Source organism: Cydia strobilella, chromosome Z, assembly GCF_947568885.1.
Source record: "Cydia strobilella chromosome Z, ilCydStro3.1, whole genome shotgun sequence".
Classification (NCBI taxonomy): domain Eukaryota; kingdom Metazoa; phylum Arthropoda; class Insecta; order Lepidoptera; family Tortricidae; genus Cydia; species Cydia strobilella.
The window spans coordinates 20,002,668-20,019,644 of record NC_086068.1 but is presented as its reverse complement, the minus strand read 5'-3'; the positions used below and the strand labels follow the sequence as shown (position 1 = coordinate 20,019,644).

At 40.0% G+C, this 16,977-nt stretch overlaps 3 protein-coding genes across 6 annotated transcripts in view; 1 reads left to right on the top strand and 2 right to left on the bottom strand.

The window, feature by feature from the left end:
- Nucleotides 1-180: 180 nt before the first annotated feature.
- On the bottom strand, nt 181-9,004 carry LOC134755139 (uncharacterized). Its single transcript, XM_063691616.1, has 4 exons — nt 8,758-9,004; nt 7,886-8,640; nt 7,555-7,747; nt 181-242 (listed from the first exon to the last, which is right to left on the bottom strand). The coding sequence occupies exons 1-4, from the start codon at nt 9,002-9,004 to the stop codon at nt 181-183; spliced, it is 1,257 nt and encodes a 418-aa protein (XP_063547686.1).
- A 205-nt stretch (nt 9,005-9,209) lies between these two features.
- On the bottom strand, nt 9,210-10,667 carry LOC134755137 (uncharacterized). Its single transcript, XM_063691615.1, has one exon. It carries the CDS (start codon nt 10,665-10,667, stop codon nt 9,210-9,212), a length of 1,458 nt encoding a protein of 485 aa, XP_063547685.1.
- Nucleotides 10,668-13,259: 2,592 nt separating this feature from the next.
- LOC134754607 (uncharacterized) overlaps nt 13,260-16,977 on the top strand; it is a 30,734-nt gene continuing 27,016 nt past the window's right edge. For 2 of the 4 annotated variants that reach the window (XM_063690925.1, XM_063690922.1), the window contains exon 1: nt 13,267-13,426. In XM_063690925.1, coding sequence (XP_063546995.1) covers nt 13,410-13,426 — 17 coding nt within the window. In that variant the 5' untranslated portion in view covers nt 13,267-13,409. Of the gene's footprint in view, nt 13,427-16,977 lie in introns of all 4 variants that reach the window. The other 2 variants (XM_063690923.1, XM_063690926.1) reach the window with 2 other exon arrangements.

The window sequence follows — 16,977 nt, the reverse complement described above, 5'->3', positions numbered from 1 at the left end:
ATACGAAAATAAATTCAAACGTAGGTAACGGCGGTTAAGTATCGAAGTCACATTTAAGGCTTAATAGATATTTATTCCCACTGCGTTAAGTATGTGCTGAGTTTTTGCCAGCATCCCAACATTAAATGCTACATGAAATGACCGACTAGACACTAAGTGGACTAAAATTGAAATACGGCTTCATGCCACCTTGCACCCAGCTGAGGCTTGGCTGAGGCCAGCTGCAGCTACCACAGCTACAGCTACAATACAATTATGTCAATTATACAATGCATTATGCAATGTAAAAATAAGAATAACACGGTATGCCACAGATAAGAAAAAGTCAACACAACTGTCAAACTACTTTACCACAGACATATTAAATCCTTCTAGAGTTAGACCAAGATAACGGCCGTAGACACACCATCGCACCGCACCGCAACCTTGGAGCAGTTCTAGGAATAGGTAGTACTGGCGTGGGCTTCCACACTATCGCACCGAACCGTCAAAACGGTGCGATTCTGCCTTAAGCCGCGATTCGTGCATGAGCGTGGAGGGACCTTTAAACTGCCACACACGTGCGCCAGTGTTGCCAAGTGTCTATATTTCCATGAAAAAAAAAAATGAAAAACATGGAAATATGGGACACTTGGCAACACTGGCGCACGTGTGCAGCAGCTGCTGTGAGGTAGGATCTATGGATGGTATAGAAAGGACGCCAATCTCTTATGGCAGAATTGTTGCAAAAGTGACCGCTTTCAGCTTTAAATAATAGTTCCTAATCTCTCCGATGGCGCTAGTTAGGCTCTGGGACATGAGTAAGTATAACATGAACCAACAAATAACCCGACCAAATTACGTAGGTTGTTTTTGGTAGTATAGGGTATTTGACAACATTAAAAATATATAACCAATTGCTGTCATCCTGAAAGATAATAAACTAATAAAGTATATTTCACTATATTTGAATGTAAATTATGTTTAGTTTTTGGAAAATAAACGAAAGAAAATTTAATATTTTTTTGAAATTTCATCAGGGACGTGAACGCTCTGTGATTGGTCAACGCTCGGATGACGTCACACGCGGGTAAACATTCTTGATTGCCTTGAGTGTTCTAATTGTTTTATTTGTATTTAGTTAATTTTAGTTATTGTTCAACAGTTTTCTGGTATATTCCGATTTATCCGTATGTCTAGTAGCACAATATTCATAAGAATATCAAAATGGAGCCGAAATATGTGAAAGCTGATAGCGGCAACCTACCAGACATAGACGCATTAATGGTTGCACTTTTCTTTAAAGATAATCCGGATTACTATGCTGCGGAACTTAGAAATGTAAAAACAGCTGTGTGAGTATACGTAGAAATTTATTTACGAACATTTCGATTTCGATGAAATCATCGAAATCGAAATGTTCGTAAATAAATTTCTACGTATATTTCATCGTATTCTATACTATAGAATACGATGACGAGAATAGTATCTCCATACTGCACTTTAGTTTGAAAGAAAAAGTAAGCTACTAACTACCTACTAATGCTGAAAGAGGTATGTTATGAGGTTATGTAGTAATACATTAAATACCTAGATCTTGTTTCGTTAAATAATAAATAAATAAATATATATATATATATATATATAATATAATATAATAAATATTACTTACATCGAAGTGGTCTTCACACATAAAAAACATTTGTATGCGCTAAAATGCTCTTTGGGTCTCTTCGCGCTAGTTTTAACCACATTTTTCTTTTTTTGGGATTCGTTGGAACGGAAAAAAACAATTTATCTGGATTTTTTATAGTCGTACTTGAACATTGCGGTACTATACACCATTTATATACCATTTCACAGTGAAATAATCAATTCAATGCACATAAACCATAAGATTTACTAAGGTAATTGACTGAGTTTACTCTCGTGTGACGTCACACGTGTCACGTGATTAGCCCCTTTGCAAAAACAGCGTTTTAAGGCGCGTTCAAAATAAATAAACTAACATTGTTTTTTTATATTTAATACAGGAAATTTCACGGAAATATCAATGTAGTGTAATTATTAAGTCATAAACAATCAATTAAAACCATTTTCAAAAATTAATCAATTAGCCTATTTCGGTGTACGGTGGCGCCGCCTAATTACTGTTTTTTGATGGACACTTTTCATACTTAGAGATTTGGCTCCTTTATATAGTCTCCATGGTAGGATCGTAAAGATGTCATTCCAGATCTAGAGCAGAGCCCAAATGGGGAGGTACCTCCACCTTACAGAAAACCGCAGCCAAGCCAAATAACACTAGACCCTACTAATAGTGTTGTGTTCCTGCCGGTGAGTAAGGTTGCCAGAGCTCGAGGGAGAGGAGTGTTAGGGTCGGCAACGCGCATGTAACTCTTCTGGAGTTGCAGGCGTACATAGGCTACGAAGACTGCTTAACATCAGGCGGGCCGTATACTTGTTTGCCACCGACGTAGTATTAAAAAATGAAAAAAAAGGCGAATTATTGCGATTCGCCTCGGCGAGCCTAGTGGACGCCAGCCTTAGTCTGCAACGATTTTGATAATATTATATTATAGGATATTCTTACACACATTGACTAACATTACAAACAACACGTAAATGAACCAACTCGAGTCTCGAAAAACACAGCCAAATGCTTAGATATTGTATTTACTAATTTTGATGCCGATAGCTTTAAAGTAAATGTTGATGAGCTTGGTCTCTCAGACCACAAAAGTGTGTCTATAATAGTGCCCAATGCAATACAAAAGATTGGACATAACCCTAATGAATATAGGTAATTTAAGCGTTTGTTTACTGAGAAAAACACTCAGTCATTAAGAACAGAATTACAGAAGGTTAATTGGTGCTCTATCCTAACTGTGGTGCAGTTTACAGTTGATGAAAATTATAATAAATTCAATAATAAATTAACTATGTTACTAAACAAATGTATCCCAAAAAAGGTAATTAAATTTAAAGTTAACTCTAAAAGACAATGGCTAACACAAGGAATTAAGAAATCTTGCCTACATAAAAGATTATTAAAGAACATTATCGTCCAAACAAATGACCCGATATTAATTAAATTCTCTGAAACGTATGCAAAAACATTAAAGCAAAGTGTCATGATAGCTAAAAAAAATTATAATCAGAAGAGAATAAATATGTCAAATAATAAAATCAGAACTGTGTGGAAAATCATAAAAGAACAGGCAAAAAAACCCCAACTACAATCAAAATGTAAAAAAAATGTTTCGATTAAAATAGACGGCAAACAAATAGACGCACCACTAACCGTAGCAAACACTTTTAATGATTATTTTACTTCTATAGGGCTTAATATGAACAATAACCAACCTTGTGGTCGCCCGGTACTTAATCCCACTTGCAACACCCTTTTTCTATCACCTGTGACTCACATAGAAGTTGAAAAAAGCATAAAAAAAATAAAAAATAAGTACAGCTTTGGTATAGACGAAATTTCACCATCGCTAGTTAAAAAATGTGCCAACGAACTTATCCTACCCCTGACATTTTTAATCAATCAATCCTTCTCAACAAGAAAATTCCCCGACGCCTTGAAAATAGCGATTGTTAAACCAGTTCCAAAATCGGGAGACTTGACTGACCCTGGCCAATACCGGCCCATCGCTCTGTTGCCGACGATTTCAAAAATCTTTGAAATGGTAATGGCTAAACGCCTGTCAGCTTTCTGTGATAAATACGAGATATTCGACGATAGTCAATTTGGTTTCAGGAAGAAAAGGTGTACAATATTAACTATTAATAAAGTTATGCATGAAATTATTGGCGTTATTGACAGTAATAGATATGCATTTGGGCTTTTACTTGATATGAGCAAAGCCTATGACCGAGTACAACATAATATTCTCCTAAATAAATTGTATGGCATAGGAATCCGTGGAACAACTCATGACTGGTTCAAATCATACTTGACAAACAGAATACAGTATGTAGAAATAGAATATTTTAACAAAACAACTAACTCTCTTTTAAAAACATCTTCACAAAAAAGACAAATCACAGGTTCTATTCCTCAGGGCAGTGTTTTAGGCTACATCCTATTCTTAATCTACATTAACGATCTGGCAAAAATAATAAATACCGAATATACAAAATGTTTCCTATATGCCGATGATATATCTATAGTATTCTCTTGTTCAAACAGTAACAATCTAACTCATAAGTTAAATAATATTTTTGATACCGTAATTCAATGGCTCAGCGATCATAATCTACAACTAAACCTAAAAAAGACAAATTTAATTCAATTTCGACCCCATCAACGAACCCAAATTCAACCAATAAAGCACTGCAGTCTCCTCGGCATAGTCATTGACGAGAATATCAATTGGAAAATGCATATAGATAAAATTAGCTTGAAAATATCATGCTTTGCTTATGCCCTCAGAAATATTAAAAAAACCACAGGGTTAAAAACGGCTCTTAGTGCTTATCATGCATTTACCCAGACATGGCTCCAATACGGGATCAATTTGTGGGGTAATAGCACAAATAGTGCAGATTTATTCATATTACAAAAAAGGTGTATTAGAATATTAAGTAATATAAAAAACCAAGAAAGCTGCCGACCGTACTTTAAAAAATTTAATATTTTAACTCTACCATCCCTCTATATATTAGAAACATGTAAATTTGTAAGAAAACATCCTGACCTATATTTAAAAGCTAAAGATCGTCATAATACTTGTACCTTAAATTTAAGACACCAAAATAAAATAGCCCTTCCCGCCAGTAACTTACAAATAAGTAATAAGAGCCCCTATAATATGTCAATAAGAATTTTCAATAGTCTCCCAAAGGAAATAGCGGGAGAGCAAAAATATGATAAATTTGTTAACTGCTTGAAAAATTATTTAACGAGTAATTGTTTTTATTCTATACAAGAATATTTTGATTGTAATAAATACCATAAATAGACATATAAGTAATACATAGCTTAGATAGGTATAACTTTTGTGTAATGTTATCTCTGTGTTTAATTTACGTATGTATTAGTTTAGAGTAGATAGATAAAATTGCAATACCCTTACAGGGTGTCATGTTGTGATACATTATCGATTAAGAACATCTGTAATTTTACCAATGTGAAAGCAATAAATATATTATTATTATTAAGTCCCACGGTAAGCCCAACCCAAGGAGGCTTGTGTTATGGGACTTATGGGTACTCAGACAACGTTATATATAATGTATAAATACTTAAATACATAGAAAACACCCATGACTCAGGAACAAATATATATAGTTGGTCAAACCAAGTGTGCTATAAAAATCGTTGCAGACTTATTTTGGTCTAACTCTACACCATAGATCGTGTAATTTTTGCTATAGATGTGCTATACGTGACGCGTACGTACGTGATGGACAGAACATACGCAGTGCGACAAAATTAAAAACACGTTTTAACATTCCTGAAAACGTACCAAAACGACCTACGTAATTTGGTCGGGTTATTTATACCTTAACCCATACTTAGGGGGGAGTTAGTTAGTTAGTTAGTTTTGCTGGGCATTTTCCGCAACTCGACATCCAATGTGCCTATTTTGCGTGAAACGAGGTAGCGCTACTCCAACCACCCCAGCTCCTCCACGAAGCCTAGCAAGGTCTTCAGGTTGCTAGTTGCTTCCTTTAGTGTGCATGGATTCCCTAGGTATTTGCTCCTATATACTTCTACCTGTTTACAGTCTAGGAGAATATGTTTTGTTGTTTCTTCTTCTGCCATGCACGCTCTGCACATGGGGCTGTCCGTTTTACCCATAATATGTAGGTGTTTGTTTAGTGTGTTATGTCCTGTTATTAATCCTACTATTTTACGTAGTTGGCTTCTTGGTGTTTTCAGTAATATTTTGGTAAGTTTGTGGTTCAGTTCCGGTAGAACTTCTTTGGTTTGCCTGCTTGTCTTCATTTCATTCCAGTACTTGTTGTGCAGTTGTCTGTGATGTTGTTCTAGCTGGTTGTGTATGTAGGATATTGGTAGGGGCATGATTGGCTCGGGTCCATATGCCGGTGTTTCTGAACCTTTCCTGGCCAGTTCATCCGCTGCATCGTTTCCTCTTGATCCACTATGCCCCTTTATCCATTGTACTGTTACTTTGTTGCCTTCTTTGCTCACTTCAGTGAGGCTTCGATGACATTCAAGTATAAGCTCTGAAGTAAGTTTGTCGCTGCATAGCGCTTGTAGTACCGATTTACTGTCTGACAGTATTAGTATGGTTTCGTGTTTCACTTGTCGTCTTGTAATAGCATTGCAAGCTTCTATTATTCCTAAACATTCAGCTTGGAATACCGTATTGTGTTCACCAAGGGACTTTGTGATGTGTATGTTCAGGTCCTCTGAGAAGACACCACATCCTGTCCCTTCGTTTGTCTTTGAGCCATCTGTGAATATTCTTAGGTTTATTTGGTTTAGTCCTTCTTTCGGATCTTCTATTAACGATATGGCGTAATCTTTCCAGAAGATCATAGTTTTTGGTATTTTGTCGATGGGCGCTTCCAGCATGGGCAGTTTTAAGATCGTATTTTCATAGATCTTTTTGTGCGATGAGCTGAAAGATGTCCATAGGTTTAGATTTTTCAAACGAAGAGCTGTGGCAGCCGCTTCTTTCTGTATGTATATGTGTAGTGGCAGGAGTCCTAGCATTATTTCTAGAGCCGCAGTCGGAGTAGTTCTCATGCAGCCCGTTGCAGCCACACATGCTAGTCTTTGTGTTTTATTTAGTTTGTCTATTACTGTAGTTAGCTGGGTGCGGGGCCACCATACCACCGCGCCGTAGCTGATCATTGGCATTACTACCATTTTGTACAGCCACAGTATAATGTGAGGGGCAAGTCCCCATCTTTTTCCCACCATCCTCCGGCATTGCCAAAAGGCTACTGTTGCTTTGTTCAGTTTATTGTCCAGGTGTTTGTTCCAGTTCAGTTTATCGTCCAGGATTATGCCTAGATACTTTACGTCCTTTGAAAGTGTCAGTTTTGTGCCAAAAAGTGTTGGCATTGCATATGTACCCAGTTTTCGTTTGTGTGTGAAGAGAATTGTGTCGGTCTTTTTTGGGTTTACCGATAGGTCATTCTCCTTGCACCATTTCTCTACTATTCTCAGTGCTGTCTGTGTGAGATCGTACAGTGTGCTTATTACTAGGCCGCTGATTAGTATTACTAAGTCATCTGCGTACCCTATAGTCATGAAGTGTTTGTTGTTTAGTTTTGTTATCAAATCGTTTACAACCAGGTTCCAAAGCAATGGTGAGAGTACTCCTCCCTGGGGGCATCCTCTCATGACTAGTGCCTGGTGATTTTGATTTTCGGTTAGTCTTATTATTCTCTGTCTTAGCATATTCATTATCCATTCGATTATGAGCGGATTGGTTCCATGTCTATGTAATGCTTGTTGAATGCTGCTGAAATTGGTCTTGTCAAAGGCTCCCTCTATGTCGATGAAGGTGCCTAGACAGGAGTTTTTCCTCGCTAACGCATTCTCTATGTTGCTTACTACAGCATGGAGAGCTGAGTCAGTTGATTTACCTTGACTGTAGGCGTGTTGGTTTGGATGGATTGCTATGTTTTTTAGAGCCGTGTCCTTCAGTTCTCTGTCACATAATCTTTCTAGTGTTTTTAGCATGAAGGACGTTAGGCTGATTGGTCTGAAAGACTTAGGATCCGAATAATCGGTTTTTCCTGGTTTTGGTAGGAAAATCACTTTCACTTCCCTCCATTTCTGTGGTATATACCTAAAGGCTATACAGCTGCACAGTAGATTGGATAGATGTTTTATTAGTGTGTGTCCTCCCCACTTTAGTAGGGCTGGGTAGATTCCGTCTGTTCCCGGCGATTTAAAGTTATCAAAACTATTTACCGCCCAGGTCGTTTTGCTATGTTCTGTTATGCGTTCTGCTGTCTTCCATTCTCTTTCAGTTGGATTGTAGTTCGTTATGTGTTGTTCCGGGTCTTGCTCATTTACTACCTTGCATCCTGGGAAGTGGGTCTCAACCAGTAGCCTTTCTGTCTCTGCTGGGCTACTGGTGGTGCTATTATCCTGTCTCCTCAGGGTGCCCAGTATTTGCCTTGGTTGGTCTGCAAGGATTTTCCTTGTTCTGTTTGCCTGTGTTACAGTGGATATGTTATCGCAGAAATTCCGCCATGTGGCTGATTTTCTGTATCTCAGTCTTTTCTTATAGTCTGTTTTAGCTGTTTTGTACTTATCCCAGTCCTCTTCAGCTCTTGTGTTCATTGCTCTGTTAAGTAACCTTCTCATTTTTGTTCTCATTCGGTCCAACTCCGGTCCCCACCAGCTGTTGTTGTTACTGCTTTTCCCTCTAGCTGATGAGGTCGATAGTGGACATGTGTTTTCGTAGCTATCGGTAATGTTCTTAATAAGTAAGTTTACCTGTTCCTCCAACTCCTTTGTGTTGCTAGGTCTGTCTGTGTGTGTGTTATTGTCTAGTTTACCTTCCAGAAGTTCCTTGTACGCCGGTATGTCCGTGCGTCTCGGGTTTCTTCTAGGTGTGGGTGTCTGTGTGTCGGCTGTTAGGTCGTACCGAATCCATCTGTGGTCGGAGCAGGATAGCTCGTCCGACACGTGCCAGTTGGATATGTGTTGAGCTGCCAGTCCTGTGCTTAGAGTAATGTCAATTATAGTATTACATCTACGAGTGACAAAGGTTGGTTCGGATCCTGTGTTTAATATATCTAGGTTAGTTGACATAAGGTATTCAACAATATCGTTACCTCTTTTGTTGTTGGTTTCCATTCCCCATAGGTTGTGATGGCCGTTGCAGTCTGCAGATATGACCAGCTCGAGCCTTTCTCGTTCGCAGTAGCGTATGAGGTTGTTCATCTCCACTGGAGGTGGTTCGTCCTCGGCCGCCATGTAGGTGGACGCCAGGACTATCTCCGGTAGATTTGAGTTTTGTGTTCTGAGGAGTTTTATGGCACACACGTCTCTGGAACAGAATTGAGTTAGTGGTTGTGCCATTATGTTACGAGATATGTATATGCAAGTTCTGGGTTTGTATTGTGTGTTATAAAATAAATTACCTCCGGTGTTACAAAGGCCGTTTATGCGTGTGTTCCTGATCCACGGCTCCTGGATCAGGGCTATGGATGTTGGGTTAACCTCCAGCCATTTTCGAAGTTGAGCCGTTGCAGATTCGCTGTGCTGGAGGTTAACCTGGAGGACCTTACAGTGGGAAGGCGCCATCGGAGGGTGTCCCTTCTGCCGCTTTTCCCTTCAGGTCCAGGAGACTTATCCCCTTAGGTAGCCCGTCTTCGTCCTCAGAGTCCAGCAATATGCCTTCCTCGAGGTCAAAGTCTTCTTGTTTTTCCGCGCTGTCCGTGTCCATAGCAGAGGGGGTATCGGGTGTGGATGTTTTTTCCGCGGTCTTGTCCTCCCCTTTGTTTATGTTCTCCTCTGTTGTGTTTTTCTCCGGTGGAGAATCCCTGAAGCGCCCTCCGCCGTGCTGGAAACGGATGTAGACTGTCCCACATAAGTAGTTCAGTCTCCTCCCTTTTTCCATCACAGTAGGAACGACGTCCTCAGGTATTCCCACAAGGAGTAGGGTGCAGGATCTCTTCTTAAGGGGGATCGCCTGGTTGAGAGTCCACTTTCTCACCATGGCCCACGGGTTCTGGAAGTTTAGGACCCTTCCCACCTTGGTAAGGTTTTCTTCCAGGGCCGGGATCAAAATACCGCACCTTGTGTTACGGACCATCTCGTCCTCCCTCTTCCCGACTAGACGGTCTCCGTTCTCGAGGGTGGCCGACTCCAGCCACTTCATCAGCCACTCTTTGGTTTTTGCGTCCTGGCACCACAGCTTCAGGTACCCATCCACAAAACTGGGTCTACCCGAGAACGCTGGGGCCTCCGCTACGGTATCCAGATCGGTCTCTATGGCCGCCTGGAAGATGGCGTCCCCGATCTTCCTCTGCACCGTTTCAGCGTCCTGCTGCGTCAGCCTGCCCGTGCGGTCGTTGGTGATCGCAACCGTCAGGTCCGTCGCTGCCGCCGCTGCGTAGGAGGAGGGTTGTATCTCATTCCCCATGGCGTCTGTCCTGCGTTTTTTGTAGTCGCCTCTGGGGGATATGGTTTCATCCAGGCGCGCCCTCTTGGCTTTTCCCTCCGGTTTCTTTGCCTGGTTTTGTTCTGCAGTGGTCGTCACTCCCTCACCCTGTCCCTTCTGGGCGTCAACCTCCTGCTTGTTCTCAGAGGTGCGGCTGTTTGCCTCTCTGCGCTTTTGGAGCCGCTGCCTCTGCCTCTGCGAGACTTTCTTCCGCAGTGGTGCGTTTTCTTCAGTCTGGGCAGGCTTCCCTCTTGGTTTGCACCTGATCTCCCAGCCGGGATCTATGATCTGCTTTGAGGGTTCAACAGGTGTTGTCCCACTCGCCGCCGTCATCGGTTTGCTTGTGGAGGGTCTAGCTGTCGGAGGCTCCATCGTCTCTAGTTCAGTCACCTGGGCTGGGGTTCCGGTAGGTACCCCGGCTTTCAGCGGCCTATCTAGCTTCAATGGCTTCTCCTCGGCTTTACCACTCACTATCTGTTTCGCCCCCCTTAGTGCTTCAGCTTTCGCCGTCTCAGCTAAGGAGGTCGTTTGTTTCTGTTTGTATTTTTTATTTTGATTTTTATTTAAAGTCTCTTCCATTCAGTTCCCACGAGTAGCTAGGGATGTAAAAGGTCAGTACTACGCAGAGCCCCGCTTGCGTAGACAAGGCTTTATACAACGGGTGTCGCCCGGTACCCGAGGCCTATCGTTCGCGACTGAGCTCCCTCTCAGCCATGCATCCATCGGCACGATCAGTTACACCTTGGATTAGGGGATTGGAAATTGGAAAGGGGTTAGAAGGTTAGGAGAAGGGAAGAGAGGGAAGGAGGGTTGACACGGGAATTTAACCTCTTGAAAGCCGGAACGCGGACCCAAGCTAGCAGGCACTGAACTCCAATTGTTAATTAATTAGAATTCAATACCTACTGCGCGGGTCCACGCTCCGGCGTTCGAGAGGCTAAGACAGGAAATGATAGTTTGGAACATGGGATTAACCTCTCGAAAGCCGGAACGCGGACCCACTAGCAGGCATTGAACTCTAATTATCAACTAATTAGAATTTCAATACCCACTGCGCGGTTCCACGCTCCGGCGTTCGAGAGGTTAAAGACGGGAATTCTAGGGTAAGGAAGGAACACCTGGCGGGTGGGGATGCCACATCTCTTGGCGTGGCCCACACCAGGCGAGGCCCTCATACTCTGCTACTAGTGGTCCGGGGTATGTTGGTAAACATGGCGACGCCCGTACTAACCACTAGCATTGCCCAGGGGGGACGACTGGGACGCGTATGATGGACTTGGGGTGTTGGCCAATGGCTCAGCGTCGCATACCTGGCGTACCTACTACCCCCTCCCCCCCTACTTAGGGGGGAATAAAAAAAAGTGGGACTGTGACAAGGACAAATAATAATAACGCTTCCTCTGCTACTCCTACTGAAAGTTCCATAAGAGCATCTGGTTCGTTCATCTCCCGGCTCTACAATTTCACTATACTATACGCAAAGAGAATATAGTCTGTGCGGAAATAGAAGCGTCGTATTGCAGGCGTGACGATGCTATAGTTTGTCAAAAGACTGTCACATTTCAAACGTAGACAGATAGTCATACCGTCTTTGTCTTACACTAGTACTAGCGCCCGAAAGAAAGGGATGAATGTGATTTTCCTGGTTGTTACTGACTGACAGATTGGTTTGACCAACTATATTTTACGGATTTTGCTATGCTGACAACACTGTGACGTAATTATAGTACGACACTATTTATTAATCTGTGACTACTTGAATCTAAGCTTGAATCCTTTTGTTCCGGCTTTTTGCCACAGCTCACTAAAGGGAGCCCGGTGTCGGATTGGCAATTGGCAACCTAATCCTATGAATTAGCACTAGTAACTGCTATTTCACCTTCTACCCAAAGGTTAAAACCAACTTGTTTTTATGTCTCAGATACTAGTTACAGTTCGATTGAAAATACATGCCTAGATAGTACATAACTAGATAGGTTCTAAAAAAATTTGGCTGTTTCATACATTTTGGCTGGTCCATTTTCAATGGGAGGGTAATAGTAGATTGTTAACCAAGGGATGAAAGGCACTCATTTCTGCCGAGGTGTCTTGGCGCTCGAACGCAGTGAGAGCGCCAATAGTCCGAGGCAGAAATGATGCCTTTCACCCGAGTTAAACACTCTACTTTTCATTTCGAATACGAGGAAAGTAAAATGCATGTGTTTTTTCAAAAACATGACGAATAATACATTTTTATAGTATTTATTGAGGGAACTTTCAATTAAAAATTCAGGCAAAAGTATCGTTATTTATGGAATGGAGTCAAGTATCACAATGGAAATTGTATAACAAATCCATTTAAACTCAAATTTCAATTGCTTATCGTAAAAAAATTAAAAATATCGTACTTCGAACGTAAAATGCTCTAGTGCAGACACGTATCATTTTCTGCGCACCTTTTAGAACAACAATGACCCTCTTTCAGAGCATGAGAAATGAAAATTTTTTTTCGCGATTTCGTGGTTGGTCCCATAGTAAAAGTTGCTCAGTATAATCCCAAAACCTGCCTGGCAACGGAAATGCACTTATTTTTTAGCATGCCTGTATATGTGACAGGCATAACGGTACTTAAAATAAATATTAGGAGTAGGTAACAATTAGGAACAATCAATTTAATAGGTATTTAGGTAACTAAGAAATAAACTGTAAGCATAATTATTTATAAATATCAGTCATATAAAAGTTATCCTACCAAAACACTTATATAATCTTTGATTATTGTGATGATGAGATCACCTTATTCTCTGCCTTTCTTTCTTGTAGTTTGACCAGCATTCCAACTCCCAACTTCTACCAACATTATAGAAATTTAAAAGGAGTTTCTTTTCTTTAAATTTTTGAATGAAATAACAAATGTGATAGTCATTATTATGGCAATTGTGTGATGATACGGTCGGTATGTATGCGCTGTGAGAACAACTCACAGGTCGTTTATGCTCACATAATACTGATCGCTATAGTTAGTGAGCAAATCGCCTTAAGCGAAACAGTGTTATTTCCGATTGCACGCAGTTCCTGCGGATCTCACTTTTACTACAGCTATACTGGTTCCCTGAGATTAATCTTTTGTGAACCGATTGGAATTCGCCTCGGGGCGCGGGCGCTGATGGCGTCGACGGTGGCACCGCACGGTAGGCGGAGTGCACTTGCCGGGGCTAGGCTCGGCGGGACCCGCACAACAAGCGCGGCCGTCGTCCACTGTGGACCTACTCAGAGCCGCTTCGCGCACCCACAACCGGTATCACACTCGCTTGCGAAACCCGTGACCAATATACTGGAAACATGAGGTTTATACCCCTGTAAGTACTTATTTTATTATTATTTCTGAACTCTGAAGGGTACTTTTATACAAAACCCTAAAAACTCGATTGTTTCATCTCTAAAAGTCTATGATTTGGACTTTTAATTGCATGGTTAGTGCATAAATTCTATGATTAAATCTATTGTATGACATCGACATGGCAGATATATTATTGTACTTAACTTACTTTCATATCCAACGTGTAGGTAGTATCACGCTGGGCGATTGTATTTGCGATAGTTCCTATGTGCATACCTAATTATTGAGCTTTCAGAAACACATCGACGTAATTCTTGCCTACCTACACTCGGTTAACAAGTACTTTTACATTTAATTTAAAAACCATGTTTATGTTTAGGCTTTACCTCCCAAAATTTTAGCACAGCGAGCATTTTTTCTGAGACGTTAATTTTAATATGGATAAACAACACCAAATCGCAAAAGTTGAGTCGTGAATTTCGTAACTCAGAATGTCCCGGTAGAACTAAATGTAAAACTTATATAAGTACCTAATTAAAATATTGTAAACGTTATCAGTGATGGAAATGAATATTGAGCAATATTTATTATTTAGCGAACGGTTGAGAATGTGTTATTTTAAAAACTCGAGTACCTTCTAGAGGCGTACAGCGATTTTTATAGGTACAATACACAATATATAAATTAATATCACTACATAGTATAAAACAAAGTCGCTTTCCGCTGTCTGTCCATCCGTCTATCCCTATGTATGCTTAGATCTTTGAAACTACGCAACGGATTTTGATGCGTTAGACAGATTGATTGAGGAGGAAGGTTTATATCTACAATTTGTAAAGGTTTTGTGTAAATTAGTTGAACTACCCGTGCAAAGCCGGGGCGGGTCGCTAGTTAATAATAAATTAGATTTTTCAACATAGCAAAGTGTGTAAATATGTAGAAAAGGGTAGGAATAGGAATTCAGAACCGGTAGCTTACGAGCAAAACGCTTTACGTCACGACTAGTTGGTTAAAATAAATGTCGTGTCTATTGGTCGGGGAGCCCAAGAGGGGATTTTTGGAGTCACACGAGCGGCCGAGCGCGTCATCAGATTAAGATAGGGGGGATACCTTGCATCCTGGCACAGATTAATAAATAGTTATGAATGTTATGATCCTGTTGAGTACCTCCACCAAGTAGGTATGCGTCCTTGACACCGAGCAGGGAGTCAATGACAGCCCGTCAAAATAGTAAAAAAGAGGAGCGCGTTCGATTTTATTTTATTTTGAAGGGAATAATGCAAGAATAACTAAATAAAAAATCTACCAAGTTGAGCAAGCAGAAGTGTCAAAAATCGTTTATGAAGTTTAGTGCACCCAGCTCTTTTTCCCTTTAACTTTTTTAAATTGAGTTCTTTTATAGATTTTATCTAGGTTAAGTCTAACTTACGGGTACAATTTAATTGTTATTTATATTTTTAGTTGTTGCAATATATTTTTTTCATTCTTTCTCTCTCACACTGTCCATATATACCGGCGTTGTCAGTATTTTAATAATACGCTTTTAACGAAATAATTACACAGTGTTAATAACATGGGAGCCCAAGATGCTAAATTTAAAGTAACTCGAGCTTAAAAAAATTCGTTGTTAACCAATATTTATTTAGAAATTTTAGAAATCTTTAAACTGTGATATCTTCTGCGGCATTCTGCTCAGTTTTTTAGGCACAAAATAGTTTACAAATAAGATAAATACATACGACAGGAATATTTAAAATTATCTTGAAAAATGAAAAAAAAATTCTCAAATTTCAAATCGTTAGAATAAGTATACTGCTCCACATTATCGTCAGATTAAGGTGTTACATAACTGGGACATCAATCTGAACCTGTCTGTATAATAATCTGACACGCTCGAGTATTTCAAGATGGCGGTTTTTTAGGGTTCCGTACCTCAAAAGGAAAAAAACGGAACTCATATATGTAGGATCACTCGTGCGTCTGTCTATCTGTCCGTCTGTCACAGCCTATTTTCTCCGAAATTACTGGACCAATTAAGTTGAAATTTGGTACACATATGTAAATTTGTGACCCAAAGATGGATATGTAACGTAAACGAATTAATTTTAAACATGGGAGCCACTTTTGGGGAGTAAATGAGAAAAATAAAAAATAAAGTTTTTTAAACTATATCGTGTTACATATCAAATGAAAGGCCTTATTGTGAGTATCTCAAATATATATATTTTTTATATAAAAAAAAAATTTCATACTTATGTAACATATTTTTGACTTTGAACTGCTCTAAATATTTATTTAGTAATTAAATCATACAAAAAGGTAATCCGCCACATGCTTCGTCAAAACACAAACGTAATCCGCACAAGCCTCGTCCTGACCTTATTCTACATTAACACTAATACAAAACATAATTTCTGCAACAAGCTTCGTCAAAAACAACCATAAACTAATTAATGCCCATCCCCACCCTGCACCAAGACCGGCCCACAAGTTCCCATTATGCTTGCAGCATTACCACGCTGTATGGCGATGGAAACCTGTTGGACCAGCCAAGATCCAGAGCGGGGATCATTACCCCTCTTTCTTAAACGCCTGCCCAAGTCCCTAAAAAGCTCCAGAGCCTCATTACCCCAGGGTCCAGCAGTCTCCACCCACAGCAACCGGTACGAAATCGTACATCACCTCCAAGGCAGAGTACTTGGCGTGTTTGAGCTTTGCAGCCGAAAATAATAATTATAATTTTAGGATAAAAGTTTAGATGTTATTCAACAAAATAGGCAAAAAATGACCATTTCTCCCCCCACCCTTTATCTCCGGAACTACTAGGTTATAAATTTTGAAAAAAAAAAATACAAAATAGTTCTTTACCTATAGTTGACATGAAAACCTATTAGAAATGTGCAGTCAAGCTTGAGTCGGACTTAATTTCTTAGTTTTTGATCCGACCCTTACGGTAATACGGGTTTTTTTAAAGACAATTAACTTACGTTTCACATTAAAAAATTCATTGTTAAAAATTGTGTAATGTACGGAACCCTTGGAACGAGAGTCCGACTCGCACTTGGCCGGTTTTATTTTTGCAACTTTCTGACTCTGCCATTTGCTTACGGCTCGCTGAAATCGTCAAATTATTGAAATAGACACTTTTGTAGGGTCCATTTAACAACCCCTTTGAATATCTGACGCGCTCGTGTAAATTATTTTTTTCCAAATTTTCTACCCTTCCGTATGACCGACCACCCTGCCTATGTAAACCGGCAGATTAACATGACATGTTGCGCGACTGACACTACCAATATCTGACGCGCTCGAGTGGTGTTTTTTTACATTTTATGAAATCTGTAGACGCTTTCCTGCTCGCTAAACAAGAAAATATTATATGACCTTTTTTTTCTTCTTATCTAATCTTTCGATTCCAATAGGTCTCTACGACGCTCGAGTTACTACACACACATTTAGCATCGTCGCCTCCCCTGCTATATATAACACCGTACGTACCTAATCAACTTCCTAAAGACGAAATAAAGTCTTTGTTAAAGGAATAAAAATTAATAAAAAAATAAGAATTTT

Excerpts from the sequence above, each read along its gene's own strand:
- LOC134755139 (XM_063691616.1), bottom strand. The coding sequence starts at position 9,004 with ATGGCACAACCACTAACTCAATTCTGTTCCAGAGACGTGTGTGCCATA. Across the intron at positions 7,748-7,885 it reads ATAGCAAAACGACCTGGGCG|AAATGGAGGGAAGTGAAAGT; the intron begins GTAAATAGTTTT and ends TATATACCACAG. Across the intron at positions 243-7,554 it reads CCAACACGCCTACAGTCAAG|CTGTAGCTGTGGTAGCTGCA; the intron begins GTAAATCAACTG and ends ATTGTATTGTAG.
- LOC134755137 (XM_063691615.1), bottom strand. The coding sequence starts at position 10,667 with ATGGAAGAGACTTTAAATAAAAATCAAAATAAAAAATACAAACAGAAA.